At 42.2% G+C, this 27,882-nt stretch overlaps 1 protein-coding gene across 3 annotated transcripts; it reads left to right on the top strand.

The window, feature by feature from the left end:
- Positions 1 to 19,842: 19,842 nt before the first annotated feature.
- On the top strand, positions 19,843 to 27,517 carry LOC131250664 (elongation factor 2). Of its 3 annotated transcripts, none has more exons than XM_058250954.1 (4): positions 19,843 to 19,977; positions 24,281 to 24,335; positions 24,436 to 24,523; positions 24,759 to 27,517. In XM_058250954.1, exons 2-4 carry the CDS (start codon positions 24,333 to 24,335, stop codon positions 27,197 to 27,199), a joined length of 2,532 nt encoding a protein of 843 aa, XP_058106937.1. In that variant the 5' UTR covers positions 19,843 to 19,977; positions 24,281 to 24,332; the 3' UTR covers positions 27,200 to 27,517. The 3 variants fall into 3 exon arrangements, with proteins under 3 accessions (XP_058106937.1, XP_058106941.1, XP_058106932.1); XM_058250958.1 differs by having other exon boundaries at positions 19,862 to 19,881; XM_058250949.1 differs by lacking the exons at positions 19,843 to 19,977; positions 24,281 to 24,335 and having other exon boundaries at positions 24,430 to 24,523; positions 24,759 to 27,237; positions 27,291 to 27,517.
- The last annotated feature ends 365 nt before the right edge of the window (positions 27,518 to 27,882 follow it).

Raw genomic sequence — 27,882 nt, 5'->3', positions numbered from 1 at the left:
GGATTCTCTAGCTTTTACAGATTCTGCAGGTTCTAGTCGACTGCGGGATTTTAAGCTAATTGGCTAGTGACGACTCTAAGTCTACTACATCATCAATCCAAATCAACCCATACACCTAAAAAATAAAGATAAAAGCATGGGCACCGATTTCCATCATTCACAAGTCTCAATCGTCAAGAAGAATAATAAGTTGCGCGTATGTATTGATTTTAGAAATTCAAATTTAGCAATACCCACAGACAAATAACCTATGCCTATAGTTGATTAGCTGATCAACCAATCAACCAGCCATCAGATGGTTTCTTTCATAGATGGCCATTCTGGTTAGGGGTGCACATTAAACCGGTAGAACCATGGAACCGACCAAACGGTTCGGTTTGGTCCGGTCCTAGAGTGCATTGGTTTCGGTTCCAAAAATTAAAGAACCGTTTAGTTTGGTTCGGTTCTAAGTTCCGGTTCCGGTTCCAAAAATTAAAGAACCGTTTAGTTCGGTTCAGTTCCGGTTTGGGGGTATGTAAAACCAAACTAGAACCGAACTAAACCGAACCGTGATCCGAACTGTGGATCCGATCCGTGGAACCGAACATGGAACCGAACCTAGAACCGTGAGTTTACAATATATTTTAGTTGTATATTTGACTCATGATTTATGGTTTACAATGCACCTTTTGATTGTTTTCATAAATGTATTTTTTCACACCATATACAATATCTAAACCACTCATCAAATGGATCACAACACGAATGGACATGGGCTAAATTATAAAATAGAATATGCAATTGGGCTGGATTATAAAAAGCTCAGAACCATGGAACTGATCCGGTTTTCACGGTCCGATTCCGATTCGGTTCTAGGGTGGTAACGGTCCGGTTTCAATTCCGAAAAATCTTAGAACCATAAAGAATGGTTCGGTTCCGATTTCACCCCAGAACTGGACTGAACCGAACCGTGTGCACCCTTAATTCTGGTTATAATCAAATGATGTACTTAAAATAACATTCAGGTGTCCCAAGCCTTTAGGAACCTATTACTGGATAATCATGTCATTCAAGCTAAAAAAATACAAGGGCTACATATCAAAGGGCAATGAATGTCATATTTCATGACATTATCGACTAGTTCATGGAACTCTATGCTGATGATGTAGTGGTGAAATTGGCCGATGTGAATGATCATTTCACTCATTTACGCAAGTCATATGAGTGAATGAGGTTCCAAGGTTGTCGGCCGATATTTTTTTGAGTTTTCTAGTACATCAGCATAGAATCGAAGTAGATCAGAATAAAGCTCGGACGATCATAAACACTCCCTCATCAAGGAACAAGTCAGAATTACAACACTTCATTGTGTGGGTCAATTTTATGCGAAGATTTATTTCTAATTGTGTAGGAAAGACTAATGTTTTATCTCCTTTGATAAAATTGAAACAGGGTGTTGAATGCAAGTGGGAGGTAGAACATTAGTAGGCTTTCGAAAATATTAAGGAGTATTTGATGAAGCTGGCAATGTTAATGCTACCAGTCAAAGGTCGACCGATCAAGCTGTATGTCAGAGCAACGACAGAGTTGGTCGGAACACTACTGGCCCAAGATGACGATGATAAAAGAGAGCGATCGGTCTACTATCTGAGTTGGACAGTCCTTGATACCAAGAAACAATACTCGATAACATAGAAGTTGTGTTTATCTCTATACTTTGTGGTTACCAAGCTGAGACATTATTTATTGGCTGAAAGAGCTAATGTAATTGCATCGACCGATCTAGTAAAATATATGTTGAACCGACTGGTTTTGAGTTATCGAATTGGTAAATGGGTTTTGATTTTATTTGAATTTGATCTTAGGTACTTCCCCCACAAATTACTAAATGGTGAAGCTATAGCCAACTTTCTTGCCAATCATCTGTCTGACCTAGAGAGATAACTTTCCTTCGAGGTTCTAGACATGTATCATGTGTCTTTGACTCCCTGGAAGCTGATTTTTATGACTCAAAGACCCATAAAGCTTCAAGTGCTGGGATCATTCTAATTGCACTTAATGGGGACAAGCAAGAATTCGCATTCCAGTTGGAATTCGAATGCACCAATAATCAGGCCGAGTACGGGGCTATGATAATTGGTTTAGAATTACTAATGAAATTTGGGGCACTAAATGTGATAGTAATGAATGATTCAAAATTAGTGATAAATCAAATGCCAGGACTGTTCAATTGCACCAACCCAACACTATTGCCTTACCATGCCTTGGCATTCCAAATATTGGACAACTTTGATGAGGTAGAATTAATGCATATAACCCAAGATCACAACATAGACACTAGTGAATGGTGCAGCTGGCCGCAGGGATGGACATCCTAAAAGGGTTGACTGAAAGGACAGTTACCCTGTAAAGTTCTTTACCTTCAGTCTTCGAGAGATGGGCAATCATGGAAATATATCAAATTGAGACAGAAGATGACAACTAGAGAGATCCCCTCATGGGTTATCTTCAAAGGTCGTGGATCAAAGCTAGCTAAAATATGAAGAGATCGACCGTCAATTATGTCATGATTGACAATGCGTTGTACCGAAAAGGGGTCGATGGTGTGCTACTGAGGTGCTTAACTACGAGAGAAGTTATGCTGGCAATGGGTGAGGTTCACAAAGGATTATGTGGAGCCTATCAGGCTGAGAGAAATGTGAAGCTTACACTCAAATGTTACGGATATTTTTAGCCGACAATAACGACCGATTGTATTCGATATGATAAAGGATGAGAAGCATGTCAAAAAAATGAGTTGATAAAACACATGCCCACGATCGAGATTCACCATATTATCAAGCCATGGCCTTTTCTAGGGATGGGTGATCGATTTAATAGGCCAGATCCATCCGCCCTTGTCGCGTATGGACTCGTTTATCATTATGGCCACTGATGATTTCACCAAATGGGTGGAGGCAAGACCAGTGAAAGGAGTTAACCACAGGGAGATTATTGATTTCATTGAGACCCATATCATCCACAAGTTTGAGATTCTTGAATCAATTACCATGGATTGAGGCGCAACATTCTTAGTAAAAGATGTTAACGATATGGCCGACTAATATAAAATTAAGATTCTGCATTCGACACTATATTATGCGCAAGCAAATGGCCAGGCCAAGGCCAACAAAGAAGTGATAAAGAATATATTAAGAAAAATGATTGAAGAAAATTTTCGAGAGTGGCATACAAAACTATCTAAGGCACTTTAGGCGTACAGGAATTTACCTCGTACCAATACATTGATGAGTCCGTTTACATTAACATATGAACATGATGTAGTTATGTAACGCCCTGAAATTCGGGGGTCGAGCATAACTCAGCTCACTGGTTTTCCAAGGTCGTTACAAGTTATGCCTTTGGAAATCATTATGCCATCATTAAGGATCACACATCAAGCCAAGTTAACCCCCTTTAAGTCTATAGACGCCATGCTAGTCAAGTTTGAAAGGTTAGATGAAAGTCATATGAAGGCCTTAAATTCTATAATCATTAACAAGGTTGATGTCGCTCGGGCATATTATAAGAGGGTAAAAGGAAAATTCTTCGGAGACGGGGATAAGGTTTGGAAGGCAGTGTTGCTGATAGGACGTAGAGACCAACCTTTGGAAGGCAGGATCATTAACAAGGTTGCCCACTTGGGATGGACAGTCACACCCCAAACTCGAAAACCGGGCTCACAAAATTTTCGATCGCCAAATCCGGCCCCGACAGCCTCTGTCGTACCCCATTCTTGGCTGCCAGCGCCCATACGCCAGATTCTGATCCTGAGAATCCTACAAGGAGGATTTTTCAACATACATTTTTCTCGTAAGAAGCAAACCACAAGTTTACCCAAATCACAAAGACAACAACATCATCACATATCCACTAATATAAACAGTTGAATACAGTGCTAAAAGAAAAATACATATATCGATAATCAAGCTCCAGAAGACAATTGCATGCTCCAAGCTCAACGCTGCTGCGACCTAACGCCACCTGCACGCATCTATCATGCATAAGCTTATAGAAAACTTAAAGAGCGGTGTAAGTGTGTGCGCAAGGCAAGTGCCAAGTATGCAATATCAGAGTAATGTGGAAATATGCTGGTAAGTCCATGAATGTTATCAACCGTACCAAGGCTATGCAATACAGAAGCATAGTAAATCAAATGTTATGTGTTGAGGATGCAATGCAATGTATGGTGCGAATGAAATGACCAAGCTGGAGTGTGAAGTCGGGATGATAGTACGTAGTATCGCAGGCTACAGGGTCCATCACAAGAGACTTCTATCCAAACCAGTCTCATACTTAGTCAGATTTAATGTGGTAAACTCCTGATCTCAGGTTAGTCGCGCACCCCAACCGAAATCCTGACCATTGCGAAGGTACACATAATAATTAGTTGCGCACCACCAGCCCAAGTGGATAGTGAATGAATGAATGAATGGGTAAAATGCCGAGTATGCAACTCCTGCTCAATAAGTCCACATATCAATACTGTATATTTCTAGGATCATCACCGGGTTCTAGGGCACTCACACAGGCTGCCACCTCCCTAGCCGCACAGCCATGCAAGTAGAAAAAACCTCACTACTTGCCTGCCAGCAGTATACCAATGCCTACCCGGCTCGTCGATAGCGGACCTATTTGGGAGCTGGTTAAACTCAGCCTAGCTTATAGCCTCCTCATTCGGGCGGATAAGGTCACACCCCCTTCCAATCGACCATGACACAGTGGGAGCCCGACCTACTAGTATTCGGCACTTGGGCGCTCATGTATATCCACTCAGTTTATACATTGGAGTGTCTCTTGGCCACGGAGGTTTAAAGACTTTCACCCACGGATATTCAACGTGCCCAGATGCTTGAACCAAATATTTTCGGTGTCCCATCTGACCATCCAGGACATACCTGTGGAGGCCACAACCCTGATGTAGCTAAGGCGTATAGTAACCACATCACATAAGGCAAGATGCACGAGTCATACAATTCAGTCATGCATCAATCCTACACGTACCGTGCGCTCATGAGGGACGACTCCGCCTATCAGGGAGTCCCGTAAACAACCTGTCCAAATGCATATGAAATAGTCAACCACATCTTATCACTAGAATGTAGGTGATGCGTATGGGCACGTATCATGATGCTATGCTGTCAAATACTTATAATCGGCATCGATAATTGGCCTATATGCAAGGGCCTAATGGAAGGTCACAATGTGGACATTTAACCATCATTGCCCATCAATATGGACATTTAACCAACATTGCTCCAAATGAGTGGCTCATATAAAGCCTAAAATATAGTGGGGCCCATGGCCTCACACAAGGGCCTAATATACATGACATCGGGCCTCATCATTTGGGCCAATATACATCACATCGAGCCTTGCTCATGGACCACATGCACATCATAATGGGCCACGTCATATGGGCCATATATACATCATATTGGGCCTCGCTCATGGGCCACATACACATCATAATGGGCCACGTCATATGGGCCATGTATACATCATATTAGGCCTCGCTCATACACATATTGGGCCACATACACATCATAATGGGCCACGTCAAATGGGCCATATATACATCATATTAGACCACGTCCCATGGGCCTCGAATACATTACAATGAGCCACAACCCATGGGCCTCCAACACATCATAAAGGGCCTCATATTTGGGCCTCAAATACATTATAATGGGCCACAACCCATAGGCCTCAAACACATCACAATGGGCCTCATATCTGGGCCTCAAATACATCACAATGGGCCTCATATACATTAAGTGGGCTGCATCACATGGGCTGCACCAATGGGCCCACCGACCTAGCCGGTCCATCTACACCATTCATCTAATTTAAAGATCATTTTAGAGCATTTTCTAAAAATGAATCATATCGAAAGATCATCTGCACCATACCACAAATAACAGTGGAGATAATGATTTAAAGATCATCTGGACCACACCATAATCTTGATTTTCCATCCAAACTGTTCATACGGTCACAAAGACCTGAATTAAGAGGAAACAAATTTCATATTGATCCAAAACTCTCGTGACCCCAAAAGGGTTTTAACAGTAGACATTTAATCCCCACGGTTTTTGCAGTGTGGTCCACTTGATAAATAGATCTGTCTTATTTTTTAGTCTCAAGCCTTAAGATGAGCTCACCATCCGGATGGACGGTTTGGATGTAACACATACATCAAGGTGGGCCCGCGGACGAATGGCACGGACATAGAATACATACATCAACAGTGGGTCCCACCGTCCAGCCATCTGGATGGTGTGGATAAGGCCCATACATCAGCGGTGGGTCCCACCATCCTGGACAGATGGACGACTGGGAGAAGCACATATATTAGGTGTCTCCCACCGTCCCATCTGGTGGACGGTGCAGACATCACACATGCCAGGTGAGTCTCACCGTCCAGACAGTGGACGGTGAACATATAGCACATACCTCATGGTCAGCCTCACTTGCTAACGTCAGCATAACAGCAAGGCAGGTGGGGCCCCAGCAAATGGACATTTTGGATGCTGCACACGTGTAGTGAGTGGGGTCCACATCCCAGCCCCAGGACAGACGGTTGGGATATAACATATACTGTATGATGGGGCCCACAATACTTGCTGACTTCAATACAATAGCTATATACTGTTGTAGGTACACCAGCCAACCTGCTATCCATACCAGGTGGGTCCCATGTGGGGCCCACCAGATATACCTATATATATTATGTATATTACATATATATATATTATTATATTTCTCTTCTCTTTTTTTTTTTTTTTTTGAGCAGCAGCGTCCAGGCCCTGGACGCCCTGGATGATACATCATGGTGGGGTCTATCGTCAGATGGACAGACGGATGGACGGTGTGGATGATGCATATGCCAGGTGGCCACACCGTCCTACATACATCATGGTAGATCCCATAGCTTGGAAGAAACGCATGCATCATTGGTGGGTCCGCACGTGTGGCACACCATAACTTTGGGATAAAGCCGATATTTAAGCTTTCCCTTTAACCAGGCCTGTCCAAACGGACAGCCGGGTGGGTCGTCTGGACCGTCATAAGGCGGGCCCCACGGGTGGCCGGTATAGATAAAATACATGCATCATGGTGGGGTCCACAATACATGGGAAAGAGAAACAGATAGAGAGAAAGAGAGAGAGAAATCGATGGAGATGGGAGGAGCTCCGCCACTATGAGCTCCTCTATGTACATGCATACATCAAGATGGGTCCCAAATGGGATCCATACCATCAATCGGCCGGCCCCACTTGGTCCATCACAAAAATTACAATCTAATCCTATAAACACCCATCGATTTCGCTCCTTCTTGGCTCCTTGGAATGCTAAACTCCTAAGCTTTCTCTTTGATGGTGGGAGATGGAGATTGAAGGGTTGGATTAAGAGATATGGGGTAGGGAGTGGGCCACATACTTGGCTCTCTCATGGAAGAGCTTGGACGGTCTCTCCTCTCTTAGGTTGCTTGGTAAATGGATGGAGAATGAGAGAGAAAGGAGATGTAAGGAGAGAGCGATGGGTGTGATGGATGAGTGATGGGTTGATGTAAGAGAGGGGACATGAGAGTTAACTTGTGGAGGGTGAGGTGGCATGGGGTATGGGTTGTTTGTCTTTTTTTGGTAAGAAAGGGATGGGTTGGTACTTGACTTGATGGGTTGTGTACTTGATTGATTGATGTGATGGGTTGTAGAGATTCTCTTGGGATTTGCAACGGGCGGCGTTTTGTTCGAAATAAACGCGGGCCCACAACTCCCGGCCTGGGTATCGCATCGGCGCACGAAATGTAGCGTTGGAACTGTAGCAACGGTGTGGTCGCAATGGTATAAGTCTCGGGTCGAATCGACTCAGATCTACAGGATGCAACTTAAGGTCGCGCGTAAATGCTATCTACACGTCATGGGTTGCCGAAATTTGACCGGAAGACCGCAAAAGCCTACGGAACGGTATAGAATAGGATACATGCCTTACATGAACCTTAATCCTTAAAGGTGTAGCCTATCTCTTACACAATAAGGACGAAAAAATTGCAAAAACTCCAATCAACAACCGATTTTTAAAGGCCTAGTATCCCTCCTTATGGGAAATAGTGCAGGGTTAGATCGAGTAATATGAAGGGAACCGATGAGCTCCTTGCTACTGGTTTAAAAAAAGGAAGAGATTGTAAGTACTATGTTATAGATCTAGTACCCTATATTGTCAAATTTTGTTGTGACAAACCACTTCAGAATGATTGACTTGTTTGATAGATGGAAAGTTCACCTTCAAGTTCAATAGATGGAAAGTTCACCTTCATACGAAGATGAGCTTCAAGTCATCTACTTCAACATCAATTGTTACTACAACTTCAAGTCAAAGTGCATGTTCAATTGCAAGTACAAGATTAAGTTCACGTATTAGACCGAGTGCAAGTGCGACTTCAAGTCCATGTGCATTACATGATCAAGATCAAGTTTCAAGTTTCAAGTATACAAGCTTCAAGTTTCAAGTATACAAGTTTCAAGTTTCAAGTATGCAAGTTCAAGTTTCAAAGTATACAAGATCAAGCTTCAAGTACTTCAAGTATATTATCTACCGAAGCGACCGAAGTTACAAGTTTGATGTTAATATTTGAGGTATATATGACCCTAAAAAGACCTTAGGTTTAGGTCATTCATCTTGCATATTTAATTTGGGTCATTGTACTTATTTTAAACATTGCTTCGACTAGTCCTAGTCAATGTTCGACTAGTTCAGGTACTGGCTCGACCAATCTAGGGTTTTTCTCGACCAGTCCAAAAATTAACTAAAATTTTCGGATAATTCTGGTAGGCCCTTGACCAGTCGAGCACCCTACTCGATCGGTCGTGGAGACTGGCTTGACCAGTCGAGCAGGGCTCGACTCAAAGTCCAGCAACCATTTTGAGCCCCACTCGACTAGTCGAGTAGGCCACTCGACCAGTCGAGAATCGGTTTTATCCAATCACGCCATAATTTTAAAAATTTGGTTGATGCCACGACCAGTCGAGACAAACCTTAGACCAGTCGAGGGAACCGAATTTCAGCCTATAAATAGAGGACTTTTCTCAGCTTTTTTCATGAATTCCAAGTTAATTCAAGCATCCTCTCTGAGAAACAAGTCCTCGTGACCGTGAAGCTATTGTACGGTAATTTAAGATTCGTATTATAGTTTTTTTATTTTTACTTTCTTGATCTCTTGCTATTCAATCTTATTTGATAAAAGAAAATTTTGTTTTACCCTTTTGAGATCCAAGAAATTGAACAAAAGTAGCCCAAGGTTGGATTTAATTTAAAATTCATTTAGACCTAGAACCCTTTCATTTGTGAGATTGAACATTGAACATATACGTCTTTAAAGAAGCGGTTCTGCCAGGCTACATCGTAGAAGAATCTTCAGATAAGTATTATTTTTTCAATTTACTGTTTTTGGTTTATGAGATTGCCAGAAAATCTCTATTGTGGTTTTGACTAAGATAGTCAGAAAATCTCAATGTGGGGTTTTTAATTGTGGTAGCCTATTGAAAACGCAATTGTAAAGGTTTTAAGATGAACCTTGGAAAACCTTCTTTCATAGTGAAAGTCAATATTACGTGGGTTGTGGATATTGGGAGTGGAGTAGGTGTGGTTGTTTGAGAACAGTTGGTGTACATACCGAACCACTATAATTCTCGGAGTTTGGATGATGATGATGATGTATGTGATGTGGTGAATGCTTATATTTATTTTCATATACTTGTGATGAATGGTGCAATAGCTAGATTTGTTTCATTTGCCTTTTGTATTAGTTTGAGTTTTTAATCCTTACTGAGTTCAAGTAATCAGGTTGTCCTACCATAAACCTTGGTTTTTGGTGTAAAACTTTCCTTTAAACAAAGTTTGTATCAACCTCTCAAGACTAGTGCATTTAAGGTTGCTATTTATTTTTGCTATCTGCATTTATTTTTCACATTTATTTTTTATTTGGCATTGTCCTACCCCCCCCCCCATCTCTAGGACTAAGAGCTCACCCTTTTCAGAGATTTCATTACTATGGGAAGGGACTTAGGCCATCAACCAATACAAAAATACATAAGAACAAAAAATGTGTGTAATAAGGATGTGTAATCGTCCAATCGAGTAACTCAAATATAAGCTGCCCGAATTTCTTAGAACTCCTTGAGTGCTGATGCTTTAGCCTCCTTTGACAGTGCCTGCTTACTCCATGACAGTCTCTCGACTGAAAATCGGTTGAGGAAGCTTATCACTTCATCGATGTGACGACCGATTTCGACAACATCACTATCAGCTTCTTCCTTGTGAGCGCCGCTCTCTTTGCGATCGAGGATATGAGAATCGATGAAGGCTAGGAGCTTGTGGGAGTCAGGCTGTGTGGACGCTGGAGAGAGGATTTCCCGAGGGGACGGAAGATCAACTCTCTTTTCCACTGGTCACCTCGCTTGAGGGCTTTTGTTTAGGGGCAAGAGTGTATAATATTTGACCAGAGTCACCACTAACCAATTATTACGATCCTATAGTCGGCTAGACCATTTAGAAACGCTTAAGGTTGAGAACCCAAAGATCATTGACTCTAAGATGACTTGTGAGTTTACGTTTCAAAGATTCCGAGTAAGGGACCGTGGTTACAGAGAGGGAAGGTGTTTGGCACCCACTCTACCCACATGGATGTACGATCTTTGCTTCACAAGATCTAACTAATTTATGGAGAATGAGACTTGTTCTCACATGCAGAAGATGTAATGCGATGTAATGGAAATGATGATTAATTGATCCGAATTTCTAATGGACAGGATCCAATTATATCAACAAGCCGCAGAGCATAAGTTTAAAATAATCAAGTGTAGGGTGCAAAGTATGTATGTGTAGGATGCTTAATGCTGTATTGATGCTTATAATAAAATGACAGTCAACTGGCTAAGGTTTCTAGTGGACCTGCTATGATTATATCGGCAGGTCTCATAGCATACGCCCCTTAGTCAGATATGAGAAATTGATGGAATGCAATATATATCTCAAAATGACAGCTAACTTTTAGCACCTGCACTAAAGGAGTTCGAGGAGATCCATGCAGCTTATGTATGAACTGCTCAATCGGCCGATTGACCCTCCCCCCTTATATATGTATTTTTGTAATCCCACATGTAATAATGAAATCCTCTTTCTTTTCATGACCTATGGTAAAATATTTATTAATCATCTCTTCTTTTTTGGCTACTCAACCTGATCCTGTATTACCTCCCACAAAGAAGGGTAGTAAGGCTTTAAGAATCGGCCGTTAATTGAAGTCTTCACGATATTTCCTTCTTTATCGCGCAAGAGATAAGCTTCACCCTTCAGGACTTGGAGGGCAGTATAGGGCCCATCCCAAGTGTACAACCACTTCTTGCCCAAGGTTTGGTCTTTGTGCCCTATGGGTAACACTACCCTTTAGACCTTATCTCCTTCCCCGAAGGACTTTCCTTTCACTCTTTTATTATGCACCCGAGTGACTTTGGCCTTGTTAGTAATGATAGAGTCTAAGGCTCTCATGCGGGTCTCATCTAATCTTTTTAGCTTAACCAACATGACTTCTATAAGCTCAGGAGGGGTCGGTCCAACTTAATAAGAGACCTGCAATGATGGCACAATGACCTCTAGGGGTACCACTGAATCATGTTTTATATCAACACAAATGGACTCATTTCGGTACTAGTAAGGGGCGAATTTCTATAATATGCTTAGAGTGTCACGCCCCAAACTCGGGAACCGGGCTCACAAAATTCCCGATCGCCGAATCTGGCGCCGACAGCCTCCGTAGAACCCCATTCTCGGCTCCCAGCGCCCATTCGCCAGGTTCCGATCCTGGGATGCTACAAGGAGGATTTTTAACATCCGTTTGATTCGTAATAAGCATAACCAAAGGCATAACCCACAAACAATAACCAAAAACTCCATCACATTTCCACTATAATCAAAAACTTTACAAGTACAATGAGCATAAGGGAAATACAATGAATATAGACCAAAACTCCAAAAGAAGATCAGCCACGCGTCCAAGCCTCAGCGCTGCTGCGATCCAACGTCACCTGCACGCAACGGTCGTGCATAAGCTTATAGAAAGCTTAGAGGGTGGTGAAAGTGTATGCTCAAGGTGATAATGTAGTCATGCAGTATCAGAGTAATGCGGAACATGCTGATGAATGCTAAGAATCCCATTAGCCGTACCAAGGCCATGCGGTGCAAAGAATGATGTCGGCCATATCAAGGCCATGTAATGCAAAATGCAAGTCAAGCATACAAATCCTCATCTAAGTCCACATGTCAATACGGCTCAAATCTGGAATATCACCGGGGTCTAGTACACTCCAAGCCAGATTGCCGCCCCATCGCGCGCAATAAGGTGAGTGGAAAAGACCTCACTATCCGCCTGCCAATATCGGGCTCGGCTCGTCAATAGCGGACCCATTCCTCGAGCTGGTCAGACTCAACTTAGATATTTCTCTCTGGCATGTAAGGCCGCACCCCATTCCAACCGACCACGACACGGTGGAAAGCGCAACCGTCTGGTAAACGGCACCCAGCACCGCTCATGCACCCACTCGGTCCTAGACGTTGGAGCAACCTCCTGGTGGTTTAGGGACTTTCACCCAGGATATCTATCGCACCCCATGTAGAACAAGATTTCTAGATCCAATCCCGCCAACCACGATACGTGTGTGGACGGCCCTGATGTCGCTAGGGCGTACAGTAACTATACCACACAATGCGAATGCATGAATCACACTATTCAGTCATGCAGCAATTCCTGCACGTATCGTGCGCTCATGTAGGGCAACACCCCCTGTACGGGAGCCCCTAAACAATCTGCCCGAAGGCTATGCTATGATCAGTCATTTCTCATATCAAGCATACGGATGATGCATATGATCATAAATCATGGAATTAAATATGTTATATGGGGTGGATGATGCTCATAATGAAGACGGGCCTAGACGGCCTACATATTACACATATGGGCCTATCAGTGGGCCCAAGGGGAAAGTCATAATGCGGACATTTAACCACACTACACTTACAACGTGGACGTCAAACCAACATTGCTCCCAAGGCACAACTGCCACAAATATCATTTCATAAGTTATTTGGGATCATACATTGCAATGGACCTTAGGTACATCCATTGGGCCCTTAAATACATCAAATTAGCCAAGTCATATGGGCCTTATATTCATTAAGTGGGCCACACCAATGGGCCTTATGTACATTGCAATGGGCTATAACCCAGGGCTTCAGAACATATCAAATAGGCCTAAGCTTATGGGCCTTTCACGTGTCAAATGGGCCTCGACAGTTGGGCTCCATATGTACATCAAATGGGTCTACTCACCTGGGCCTTATATGTATCAAATGGGCCTCACCAATTGGGCCCCATGTGCACATCAAATGGGCCTCAACTCATTGGCCCCAATACATCAAATGGGCCTCGACCCATGGGCCCCTAATACATTAAATGGCCTCGACTCATGGGCCTTATATATACATTGAATGGGCCTCGACCCATGGGCCTTATATATACATTGAATGGGCCTCGACTCATGGGCCTTTTATATACATCAAGGTGGGCCTCAACCATGGGTCACAAGTACTGAAGTGGGCCTCAATCACGGGCCTCAACATTAGTAAAAAAATATATATATATATTCATATAATGTAGTATATAATATGTATATAGTATATAATATATATACATAATACATGTATATAATATTATATGAAATATAATATTATATATATATATATATATCTATATATATATACACACACACGCACACATCACAGTGGCTCCACGTCCACCGTCCAGGCGGACGGTGGGAATGAAACACATACATCAATGTGGGCTCCATGTGGGGCCCACCATAGTGTTTATATCCCATCCGAACCGTTGATAAGGTCCAGCAGACCTAGATGAAGGGTGAAAATAATTTTCACCCTAATCCAAAACTTCTGTGGACCCCAAAAAGGTTTCAAAGGTAGAGGTTCAGTCTCACTATTCCATACGGTGTGGGCCACCTGGGTCTTGGATCGAGCTGATTTTTGGGGTGGGCCCACGTCAGGTAGGGGCCCACCATATGAACGGTTTAGATAGCATATAAACATCAAGGTGGGGCCCACGGCTACAGCCGTGGGTGGCCGTACACAGACCCGTCCGCCCGGACGCTGGCGCAGGCAGCGCCTGCCGCGCTTCTGACGCAGCAGCAGCAGCAGCTGCTGCTGTTTTGTTTTTTTTTTTTTTTCGTTTTTCCACAGATTTTGCAGGTGGGGTCCACCTCTTGCAGATCTGCTCCGTCCAAAGACTCCCCATGCCTCGCGACAGTCAAAACAAGCCCAATATTGGGCCTGTTTCAGCATATAAAAGGATTAGGAAAGGTTTCAATGGTGCAAACCTCCATTTGCCACGGTATGGCCCGCCTGAAGGTCTGATCTTCCAGGTCAACGGCTAAAAAGAGCTTGGGAAGGGAATGGATGGTGTGGATTTAATACATGCATCAAGGTGGGGTCTACACAAGTGCACCACCCCAAGGCTTGGGACAAAGATGATATTTGTGTTTTTTTTTTTTTTCCCATTTAAACGTCCAGCGTCCAGGGACGCTGGACGGTCTTGAAATTTGAGGTGGGCCTATTCAGGTGGGCCACCACTGATGAATGGCGTGGGTACTATACTCATAAGGTGGGCCCCACTCAAATAAAATGCTTACTACATGGTGGGGTCCATTCAAGTGGGCCACACAATCTCATTAACATCACAAAAATAAAATAAAATAAAATAAAACAAAGGAGCGAGAGATAGAGAGTGAGACCGTGTGATGGAGGGACCCCGGCACTATGGGCCCTCCCTTGCACTAAATCATACATCAAGTGGGTCTCATTTTATGTGGCCCATTAAAAATTAATTCCAACGGTGGAGATCCCTTCTCCACCAAATTAAACGGTCTAGATGACCCTAAACATACCAGAAAATAAACATCATGATGGGGTCCATGGAGAATGGCCCCATCATGGAATGATCATGATGATCCAAGTGGGCCATCGGCCACATCTTAGGGTCCAAAGTGAGATCCAAACCATTGATCGGTTGGCCTCACTTGGCCCAACTTAAAAACATCAAAACCTATCCTATCCAAACACCCACCGCTAGATCTTCTTGCTCCCTAGGCTTCCTTAGTTCCTTGAGCTCCTCTTTGATGGTGGAAGATGAGAAATGGATGGTTGAGATGAGAGATGAAGGGGTGGGAAAGGTGGACCTCACAAATAAAATTCTCTCACCATGGGAAGACCATACGTATGGGACTTGCTATGGGAGAGTTTGAATGAGAGAGAGACTTGTAAGGGAGAGAGAGAGAGAGTGAGATAGGGTGATGGAGTGATGGGGGATGGTTTGGGTTGAAAATGGTAAAAAGAGGTATGGTTGTTGTTGAAATTTGGAAAAGAGGAGTGGTGAGGTGGAAAGAATGGTGGACTTTTGTAAAAGGTGGTGATGGGTTGATGTACTTGAGGTATGGGGTGCTTTGATGGTTGATTGATGGGACTAATAGTAGAGATTCCCTCGAAATCCGCAACGCGCGGTGTTTCTTCGGAATAGACGCTGATCGGCATCTTCTTGCCTGGGTATCGGTTCAATGCGCAAGTCACGGCGTTGGAACCGCGGCGACGACGCGGTCGCTCTGATATAACTTTCAGACTAAGCCGACGTCGGTGCGCGGGACCTGGCTTAGGATCGTGCGCAAATACCGAATACGGTGCGAAGGTTGCCGGAATTTGACCGGAAGGACCGCGGAAGCTAACGGAACAGTACGGATTAGGACACGGGTCTTACATAGAGTGCCTCTAACAACTTCGTATGCCACTCACGGAAATTCTCTTCAATCATCTTCATCAGAATGTTTTTATTACCTTATTACTAGCCTCGACTTTGTTGTTCGCATTTGCATAGTATGTTGTTGAGTGCATAATCTTAATTTTATATCGATCGGCCATGACCCTGAGTTCTTTTGTTGAGAATGATGTGCCTTGATCCATAGTAATATATTTGGGAATCCCAAAACTATGGATGATATGAGTTTATATGAACTCGATAATTTTCTTATGACCGACTCCCTTCATGTGTCTTGCTTCCACCCACTTAGTGAAGTAGTCAATGGACACAACGATGAATGAATTCATGCATGTGAGGGTAGATGAGTTCGGCCTATCAAATCAATTGCCTCATCCCCGAAACGGCCATGGCTTGATATTTGGATGATTTTCTGCCGCAGACACATGTTGTATTGGCACATTCCTCTAGTATGCCTCGCATCCTTAGGCATATTAGATGCAATCGGCCATCATTATTAGCTAAAAATATCCATAACATTTGAATGTAAGCCTCATTTTCCTCTCGGCTTGATGAGCTCCACACAACCCTTCATGGACTTCGCTCATAGCCAGCATAACTTCCATTTTAGCTAGGCATCTCAAAAGCACACTATCAACCCCTTTTCCGATACAATTCACTATCGACCATGACATAATTGATAACCAATCTTCTTAGATCTCTATTAGCCTTAATCAATGGGCTTTAAAGATAACTCATAAGGAGAGCCCTCTAGTCATCCTCATCTACCTCGACCTGGCATACTTCTATAATTACTTTCCCATAAAAATTGAGGGTAACGATCTCCTTTGCACCGTGATCGTCCTCTCGGTCGATCCTCTTATAATGTTTAGTCCTACGGCCATCTACGTCATTTCTTTGGCGTCCATGTTGTGATATCTAGTTATATGTATTAGTTCCTCCTCCATGAAGCTATCCAATATCTGGGACGTCAAGGTATAAGACTAGTGCGCTTGACATAGTCCTGCCATTTGATTTATCACTAATTTTGAATTACTCATCACCATCACATTTTGCACACCTAGTTCTGTCAGTAATTCCAAACCAATTATCATAGTCTTATACTCAACTTGATTGTTGATACATTAAAATTCCAGTTGGAACGTGAATTCTTGCCTGTTTTCATTCCTTGCAATTAGGATAATCCCAGCCCCTGAAGCCTTATCGGTCTCCGAACAACTAAGAATCAACTTCCAATGAGTCAAAAATACATAATCGAGGAAAGTTGGCTCTCTAAGTCAGACAGATGATTGACTAGGAAATTGGCTGTAAGCTAACCCTTTACTAATTTATAGGAGAATTATCTAAGATCGAATTCAGACAGAGCCAAAACCCATTTATCAATCTGGCCGCTCAAAATTGGCCGATTCAACATATATTTCACTAGATCGATCAATGCTATTACATTAATTATTTCAGCCAACAAATAATATCTTAATTTGGTGGCAGCAAAGTACAAAGATAAGCATAACTTTTCTATTGTCGAATATCATCTCTTAAATAATAGATTGCTCACTCTTTTTGGTCATCGTCATCTTGGGCTTATAGTGCTTCGACCGACTCTATAATTGTCGCAACATACAGCTTTAGCGGTCAACCTTTGACTGGTGGCATTAACATTGACGGCTTCATCAAACATCCTTTAATCTTCTAAAAGCTAGTTGAGGTTCTGCCTCCCATTTGAACTCGATTCCTTACTTCAGTTTTATCAGTGGAGAGAAAATATTAGTCTTTCCTGCATAGTTAGAAATAAATCTTCACATGAAATTGACCTAACTAAGAAAGTGTTACAATTCTAATTTGTTTCTTAGAAGGTGAGCATTTATGATTGCCTAAGCCTTATTCTAATCCATATCGATTTATTGCCGGTGTACAAGGAATCCCAAAAAATTGCCGACCAACACCCTAGAGGCAAATTTAAGGGGATTCATTTTAACTTGTGGAGCATTATTCGCTCAAACGATTTGCGTAAATGAGCGAAATGATCCCTTACGTCGGCCGACTTAACTACAACATCAATGACATAAACTTCCATGAATTGGCCGATCATATGATGAAAGATAATATACATTGCCCTCAATCGATCAACTAGTCGCCTCATGGGCATCGTATATTTATCATTTGGCATGACCAAATTTAAAATTCTAAAACCTATGTATACCAGTATCTTACCATCTACTTTGATTATTTTTACGGTTTACACTAAGGAATATAAATGATTGATAAAAGTAAAGAATTATACTAAAAAATGTAAATGATCGATAAAGTAAATGATTACACTAAAGAATGTAAGTAACTAATAATTGAAAGATAAATTTGGTCTCTTGATTGGTATGAGACTATTTGTTTTGCTTAACTCCGTTGTTATTTATAGTCTTGAATTGATCATCTGAATACCTTTAATTTTCTAATAGTTACTATAATTGTTTTCTTATCATCGATTCCTTGAAATCTTTTTCCTTCTTATCTTACCAGAGGTACTTAGTAACCTCTCCAAACATCCTTGTTGAGTGGACCATCCGCCATTGCTTCATGGATGATGTGGCATTGACTGAACACGCCCGTGTACCCAAAATCCTACATTTACTGGTTCAAAGTGCGTGCGGACAAAGCTTTATTCACCCATACAACAGCTCGAGGAGATATTTTATGGGTAGCTACCATTAAGCCCACCACCGATCTACATGATAGGCGTTTCTTCGCATACGATTGATGACAAATCCCTGCAAGGGTATGCTGCTATGCCATAAGTACGTATTGGTCTGGAGTCAATTCAGCAATGGTGGGCAAAAGTACCAAACCCATATATTTTTGACGGGTTACGCCCATTTCATCTGCACGCAAGCATCCGTGCCATGTATGTCACATATGTATGAGATCCGAGATATCCATAAGATGGCCACACCTTTAAATACTGGGACATTAAAGATTAGGCCACTTCACTCGTTAGGTGGGCAACACAAATGGATGGCTAAGAAAAATAGTGTTAGCTGTCGGTCGATTTTGTACATTCCTGGCTTGAGCTGTTAAATGGCCCATCGTGATGTATGTGTTTTATTCATGCTGTCCCCAGGCCTTAGAGCGGAAAAATTACGTAGATCCAAAGCTCAAGTGGACCACACCACAGACAACAGTGGGGATTGAACGCTCACTATTCAAAACCTCTTTGGGCCATTGGTAGGCTACTGATTCCTTTGGTGTGATCCACTTGAGATTTGGATCTGCTTATTTTTTGGAATCTTGATCTATAATGATTTGTAAAGACTGATAGACGGCGTAGATATACAACACATATATAAATGTGGGCCCCACGATTAGGGAAACACCCACTGCCTTGTTACCGGGGCAACACCTGATCCGCTCCACAAGCAGTGAGCGCTTCTCTTCTCATTTTGAGAAATGTAAAGGCTCTTCGCGCGAGTAGATATTGAACAAGTGAATCGCAGTGAACCTTCAAAATCGATAAATGTAAGCGATATCCTGACCAGGTGGAACTCTATCTTGGGAGTCCTCTTCCAATAACCATGATGGACTGCTTATCTGGTGGGCCACACAATTACTTACAATAAAGACCCTTTGAGTTTAGTTTATAACCGTTGGTTTTCTGAAAGAAAGTAGGGTCTACATGATGTATCTGTCTCTTACAGAAAAGCCCACATAGCGATTGGCGTGGATTTCTCCACGCAAATCAAATTGACATCTGTGCAGCGACTCACTTCTCTTCATCTCAACTCGCGGGAAGCGCGGAAGAATTCCTGTGTCATATTTAACATTAGCGATAGATGGGATCGGACTCCACCACGATTGCGAATATGCGGACAATCCAACGGCTGCGGATTCTCAAAATCCAACGGCGACGATTCATTTAACAGCTTATGTTAGGGTTTCGCAGCCTCCAACGGCGAGGATTTTTTCAATAGCCCATATTAAACGTTTCGCAACCCTCCCCTCTTCCTCCTCTATTCTCTCTCAGGAACCGAGTAGGCGACTGAGAGCTCTCTTCCTCTTTTCTGCTCATCTTCTCTCTGGTATAAAACCTAGCCTCCCCTTTCCTCAATTTCTCGTATTCGTTTCTTCAAAATATCTTCTCTTGCATCGAATTCATGCAAAATAGCTCGATTTTCTGAATAGATTGGTACTTTTTTTTTCTGGGGTAAAAATCGCTTCTTTCCAGAATCGATTTCCGATCTATGAAGTGTTTATGCTTTGATCTGTATTTTTTTAATCTTTTTTTGTGAGTTTGATGCTGCGACTGAAGGGATATCTGATCTCTGAAGTGCTTTCGTTTGATCTGTGTTATTTATCGTATTTCTGCAGCAGAAATGATTTTTGGTTGGATTTTAAAGTAGGGAAATCGTTTTTTGTTAGATGTTATTGGAACATATGTTAACTTGCAAAATGAAATTCGATGATGTTATTGACACATGTAAGTGGTTGGGTTTTTTCTGATCTTGATTTGCTTGATTTGATATGACGATTTCTAATAAAAGTGGCAAGTGGATGGTGTTTGTTTGTTAATGGATGTAGCAGTTAGTTCCTCTCATATGCATTTTCCCCCTAATATGCGGTGCTAGATCTGGAATAAGTAAATTTATAGTGCTTGAATTTCTGTGTTAGTTCTCTGAATATGTTTGTAGATCCGTGGATAATTATTGATATGGATCTTGGAATTTGGAATTGATATTTAAAATTGGTGTATCGGTTGCCATCGATATGGCCTTATATCTCTCTGCGTCAGCCTTTATTGGGCTGATTCGGGCTGATACCAGCCATATTGTTAATGGATGATACTATTATGCATCGCGTGATACATACTGGTTTCAAACAATAAACCTTGGTCCTGCCAAACCATGTGGATTGACCATGTCTTTCAAGTTTCTATAAATGTGTTAGTACTGGGAAGTACTTCAATAGATGCGAAATTGTCTTTTCGAGGGACTTTTGGCATGCACATGCCAACATGGTACATGTGTGTAGATCCAAGCTGCTAATCACAAGGCCCCACCGTCATGATGCCCTTCTCATGATGATCTGCGCATCATGTGCTGCCACATATTAAATACAGACTACTCTCTGTATTTTGTTGGCAATCCATGCGCTTTTGTGGCCTGTTCTCTCGTGTAAGTGCCCAATACGTCCTATTTACGGTTGCTTGTCCATCCCATTATTTTCTCTGCCAATCAAGGTGTTCCATAACAATGACAGCCACCACCGTTACCCTTATGATATGGGCCATAAAGGCCATTACGTTCATTTATTTATTTTTTGAAAAAACCTGTTTTGGGACTGTTACGGGGCCATTACAAGTCTTTTTTTTTTTTTTTGGTAACGGCTGTTTAGGCCATTTTGGCCCCATAACATGTGACGGTCACAACCGGTACTGTTACGCAACCATTTTGGCATACCATACTCCCATGTTGGTAAGCTGATAGACAGCTGTCAAAAACCATGTTGGCAATGAATTATGAACTGTTTCATCCATAGGCAATACAGCTGTATTGTCCTGTTATAGGGCCCAAAATGCTCTGATACAGGGCGATATGTCACGGTATCAGTGGTGACTAGTATAATACACTGGAACTGATTTCAAACCTTGAGATAAACACAGATCTCACTGATTAGTGGCCCCTGGGCACTAGGTGCCCTGACAATCTATATTCTCTGTTTCATTGAACATTGGGGTACCTTCTAGATATTAAATTGTCTCTACCTCATTGGCCTGAATTTTGTACCTGGGATATTGACGCCCATCCAGGGAAAAAAAAATGGGAGAGACTTAGTCAACGGTTTTGCTAGTCACCATTTTGATTGGATTTTTTGGCTTTTGGTTGAGTTAAAATGAGTTCTAGCAGCCTTATCTACAGGAGAAGGCACGTTTTGTTTTTAAAATAGGTTTTTGATTTCTTGTTGCTTTTAAAAAGGGATTTTGATTTCTTGTGCCAACTGATGAGTAGTTTGGTTATTCGAAACTTGCCTTTTTGAATATTTTATCCAGTCCCTTGGGAAATTCAGATATGTGAGTTCTACTCAGTAGGGTTCGATTCCTTATCTGGTACTTTATTTGTAGTCAACTGACTTAAATCTGGGTGGCATACTGGAACTATTATCAATTTTTGATATCTTTGGTTTTGGAAACTTTGCATTTTTATATAATATCCTAGAGTCCCATGGGATGTGCAAATATGTGAATTTTACTGAGCAGGGCTCCACTTCTTATCTAGAACTGTCTTTTAGATAGTTTATTTCTGGGGAACCGTTCTCATTCTTTATGACTCGATGTGCTGCTTAGAAAGGATGTTCGACGGAACCCACGATCATTACTCTTTGGTTTTTTTTATGGTTTATCCGACTGCTGTGGACTTGAGGCAGCTCACTAGATGGTAGATGCATTATGACTTTTTTTTCTACCATCGTCACATTCGAGATTGGGTGAGTGCATCATCGCCTCACTCGAATGCATCCTGAATCATACTGCCGTATATCATTATGGATGTTGTGAATGTAATTTTCTTTTCTTGCTCTCCACGAATTGGATGGTTGTGGAAGCTCGAAAGCTCTCATTTCTCTAATAGGTAGTGGTTCTTCTTAGCTATCTCGATTGACTTGGTTGCTAGTTATATGTTTGGATCATTTGCTGCAGCTTATGTTGATCATAATTTTTTTGTTGGCTTATCTCATTACTTTGTGATGTTTTATTATTATTATTTTTGCACCTATGCAATAGACTGATGCCTTGAGTTTTTCCCTGTTTTCCATGGATATCATTAATCTTTGTTTATCGCAATGTGGTCCCTATCTTGCTTAGACAATGCATTGTCTGTCATCCCTTTTTTTACTACCTGAGCCAGCCTCTGCAATTTCTTCTGTTAGTAGTACAAGTCACAATTTGTGAAATTTCAGTCATTTGTCAGCATTGCTAATATTTAACTTACCATTTCTTCTTGAGGCATGTCTCTGACTTATGAAAGCATGGATGTGGGAGAACTCATGTTCTGTTACCAGGGTACCTGCAAATATATAACAAACTATCATTAAACTTATACTCAAATGTCATACTCTAGAGGGGTGCATAGGAGGTTGAGAACTTAGTTTTAAAACTTGAAAACTTGGCTCTCCTTTTCTTGGCTTGCATATCTGTCTAGTTGTGGCTCACTATATGTCCAGCTGAGGCTCGCATATTTGTCATGTTGAGTCGACTAACTTGGATGTGTTTTTCTGAGTCGTGACACCACAAATCAGTAAAATGTTATAACTTACAAATATTGTGTAGTCTTGACACCACAAATCAATAAATTGTTATAATTTACAAATATTGTGTAGTCTTGTCGAGCTGTGACAAGTGTTGTTGATTTATCCTAAAATTGTATGGAGTTGAGTTTGCTGAGGCAATTATGTCTCAGCAATATGACCAAACCTGAGTTAGTCGTGTAGAGTTCTTTTTTTTCCTCCTCCAAAGTTTACAGATGTAGGCCTAGATGGAATGTTTTTCTGTATAGTCTAAGAATGTTTTAGAGTCATGTGCCTCTTAAGTGATGCCTTGCTGATGACGTATTGATGTAAGTTGAGTTTTTTTTTTTGGGTACAGATATAAGCTTAGACAGCATTTGCGTATAGTCAATATGAATGTTTTAGAGTCCTCTTCTGCTGAAGAGATGCCAATTGGCTCACCATTTCTTCCCCCTAGCCTGCATAGTATAAAAGCTGGTAGAAATCTTATCCAACAGGCTTTGTTTGATTTCCATCACCAATCGATGGTGCATTGAATGCATGAAATGAGATATTTTGTGTTTATTCATCCTGGAAGTTGCCTAGAGTTATTATTTTTGTGGCCCACAGATATAGGCTTTAGACAGTTTGCATCTCTGTATTGTCTATGAATATTTTAGAACCCTCGTCCACTGAAGAGATGCCAATTGACTCACCATTTCTTCCCCCATAGACTGTATAGTAAAAAAGCATGTGGAAATCTTATTGGACAGGCTTTGGTTGATTTCCAACAGCAACAGATGGTGCATTGAATGCATGAATGAAATATTTTATATATTTGTTCATGCTGAAGTTTCTGATGCACATACCATTTCTTAGAAAATTGTCCTATTTTGATTGCTATTAATGGAATTCTCTCTCTCTCTTTTTTTTTTTTGTTTTTTTGTTTTTTTTTTTTGATGGCTGAAGAACTCTTGTCACGAAAATATTGCAGGCCTATCAACTTTTGAGCTCAGTTCTGTTAGACGGATAAAACATTTATCTCTAGTGTGGAATTGCTGTTGTTATTACTAACTGTTGGTCAGTTTTTGCGTGGTGCTTGATCATATTAGTTTAATGATGCAGGAACTTGTCTGCTGAAGTGCCATTTCTCCGGTGAACTTTAAGAGCAGTCAAGATGGTACTGTTGCTGTTTTATTATTTGAAATTGCCAGGTGGCTCCCTTGTGATTTTATTATTATCAACAGCTAATGTCTGTGAATGTTTGATGATGTATGCAGGTGAAGTTTACAGCAGAGGAACTTAGGAGGATTATGGACTTGAAACATAACATTAGGAATATGTCTGTCATTGCTCACGTCGACCATGGTACGAAGTCTCCACTGTTTATATTTGGTGCTGTTGTCAATTTGCATGCTTAAATAACCATACAATGATAATGCATATTTTTTTTTAAATCTATTGTGTCATATGATGGTTTTTTATTTCTTATGTATGTGTTAAAGATATTTTATATTACATAATTTCTTAATTGTGTTTACCGCAGTGTAAGTTATCTAATGGATATATCAGCAGGCTGACCTTGTATTTCTGGATCTCACAGGCAAGTCGACCCTTACTGATTCTCTGGTGGCAGCAGCCGGTATCATTGCACAAGAAGTTGCAGGGGATGTTCGGATGACGGATACCCGCCAGGATGAAGCAGAGCGTGGAATCACCATTAAATCTACTGGCATCTCTCTTTATTATGAGATGGCAGATGAATCTCTGAAGAGCTTCAAGGGTGAGCGTCTTGGGAACGAGTATCTGATCAATCTTATCGATTCCCCTGGGCACGTTGACTTTTCTTCTGAGGTCACAGCCGCGCTACGAATTACTGACGGTGCATTAGTCGTCGTAGATTGTGTTGAAGGTGTTTGTGTTCAGACAGAGACTGTTCTCCGACAGGCACTGGGAGAAAGGATCAGGCCTGTCTTGACTGTCAACAAGATGGATCGCTGTTTCCTCGAGCTTCAGGTGGATGGTGAGGAAGCCTATCAGACCTTCCAACGAGTCATCGAAAATGCCAATGTCATTATGGCAACCTATGAAGATCCACTTCTTGGTGATGTTCAGGTCTACCCTGAGAAGGGTACTGTTGCATTCTCTGCTGGTCTGCATGGATGGGCCTTCACTCTGACCAATTTCGCCAAAATGTATGCCTCAAAATTTGGAGTCGATGAATCCAAGATGATGGAGAGGCTTTGGGGTGAGAATTTCTTTGACCCAGCCACCAAGAAATGGACCACCAAGAACACGGGTTCCCCTACCTGCAAGCGTGGCTTTGTTCAGTTCTGTTATGAACCCATCAAGCAGATCATCAACACTTGCATGAATGATCAGAAGGACAAGCTATGGCCTATGCTGCAGAAGCTTGGGGTTACAATGAAGGCTGATGAGAAGGAACTGATGGGGAAGGCATTGATGAAACGTGTCATGCAGACTTGGCTGCCGGCAAGCAGTGCCCTTCTTGAAATGATGATTTTCCACCTTCCATCACCTGCCAAAGCACAGAGATACCGTGTTGAGAATCTGTACGAGGGCCCTCTTGATGACATTTATGCTAACGCTATTAGAAACTGTGACCCGGAGGGTCCTCTCATGCTCTACGTTTCAAAGATGATTCCGGCGTCAGACAAAGGCAGGTTCTTCGCCTTTGGTCGGGTTTTTGCTGGGAAGGTCTCGACTGGTTTGAAGGTTAGAATCATGGGTCCCAACTACGTTCCGGGCCAGAAGAAGGATTTGTATGTTAAGAGTGTGCAGAGGACTGTTATTTGGATGGGGAAGAAGCAAGAGTCAGTTGAGGATGTGCCTTGCGGGAACACAGTTGCTCTGGTCGGATTGGATCAATTCATCACCAAGAATGCCACTCTGACAAATGAGAAAGAAGTGGACGCACATCCCATCAGGGCGATGAAGTTCTCTGTCTCACCGGTTGTACGTGTTGCCGTTCAATGCAAGGTTGCATCAGACCTTCCCAAGCTTGTTGAAGGGCTGAAGCGACTGGCCAAATCAGACCCCATGGTTGTTTGCACGATCGAAGAATCTGGTGAGCATATCGTTGCAGGTGCTGGAGAGCTCCACCTCGAGATTTGCTTGAAGGACTTGCAGGAAGATTTCATGGGTGGGGCTGAGATTCTTGTTTCGGATCCTGTCGTCTCTTTCCGTGAGACGGTGCTTGAGAAGTCAGTTAGGACTGTAATGAGCAAGTCCCCGAACAAGCACAATCGTCTCTACATGGAAGCCCGTCCCTTGGAAGATGGGCTTGCTGAAGCCATTGACGAGGGGCGTATTGGCCCTAGGGATGACCCAAAAGCCCGCTCAAAGATCCTATCTGAAGAGTTCGGGTGGGACAAGGATCTTGCCAAGAAGATCTGGTGTTTTGGACCTGAAACTACTGGCCCAAATATGGTTGTTGACATGTGCAAGGGAGTTCAGTACCTGAATGAAATCAAGGATTCTGTTGTGGCTGGGTTCCAATGGGCATCAAAGGAAGGAGCATTGGCTGAAGAAAACATGCGGGGTATATGCTTTGAGGTCTGTGACGTTGTTCTTCATGCTGATGCAATCCACAGGGGCGGTGGACAGATCATCCCGACAGCAAGAAGGGTCATATATGCCTCCCAGCTGACTGCGAAACCCAGGCTTTTGGAGCCTGTCTATTTGGTGGAGATACAGGCACCTGAACAAGCGCTTGGTGGCATCTATGGCGTCCTGAACCAGAAACGTGGTCATGTCTTTGAGGAAATGCAGAGGCCTGGCACGCCTCTTTACAACATCAAGGCGTACCTGCCTGTCATTGAGTCGTTTGGGTTCTCAGGGACTTTGAGGGCAGCAACATCTGGACAGGCCTTCCCACAGTGCGTGTTTGATCACTGGGACATGATGTCGTCTGATCCATTGGAGTCGGGATCGCAGGCGGGGCAGTTGGTGGCTGATATCCGAAAGAGGAAGGGTCTGAAGGAGCAGATGACACCCCTTTCTGAATTCGAGGACAAGCTCTGAGGAGTCTGATTGGCAATGGAGAGAGATTCAAGTAGTAGGTAAGTTGGTGTCCATTTTGTCTGTTTTTTTTTTTTGTTCTTGTTTGGTTCAGATGCTGCCAGTCTCTGTTGGCTAAGTGGCTGTTTTTGATCCAGAGTTTCGTCTGTCTACATGTTCTTCCAAGGGGATGAGGATATATACTCTGTTTTACCTAACTTTTTTTTATTTTTTTAAATTTGTGATTCTGTTTTGTTTTGAACAAACTTTTTACGGGATTTATGCTTTTTAGGAAGGAATGTTGTTTTTATAAATCCTGCTTATGAAATGTTGCTTTTGTTATTTGCTTTTGAAAATTTCTACACTTGTTTTAGGCTTTTTCCATGGTAGTAGGAAAATACTCTGCTTGCGGAAATAAGGCTTCTCATACTTTGTAGTTCATTCATGCTTGTTTCAAATATAGGTCCTGTCCATCAGCTGGGCCTTGCAGTGAACGTGTGAATTCAGGTTGGTGCACTGACCTGTTCGGATGAAACATGATGATCCGGGATGGATGTGCACTTGGCCCCACCTAACACATGGGCTGTCCTGACATTATCAGGGACCTTTTCCATCTGGTCTGCTTGATGAATGATGGTGGATCGTCTCTTCTCTGTGAAGAGACGCATTTGTTCAGAGTAGCATTAGCTGATGCTGATGGGTAAATG

Source organism: Magnolia sinica, chromosome 1, assembly GCF_029962835.1.
Source record: "Magnolia sinica isolate HGM2019 chromosome 1, MsV1, whole genome shotgun sequence".
In the NCBI taxonomy this organism is placed as follows: domain Eukaryota; kingdom Viridiplantae; phylum Streptophyta; class Magnoliopsida; order Magnoliales; family Magnoliaceae; genus Magnolia; species Magnolia sinica.
This window is presented reverse-complemented; position numbering and strand designations above follow the sequence as displayed.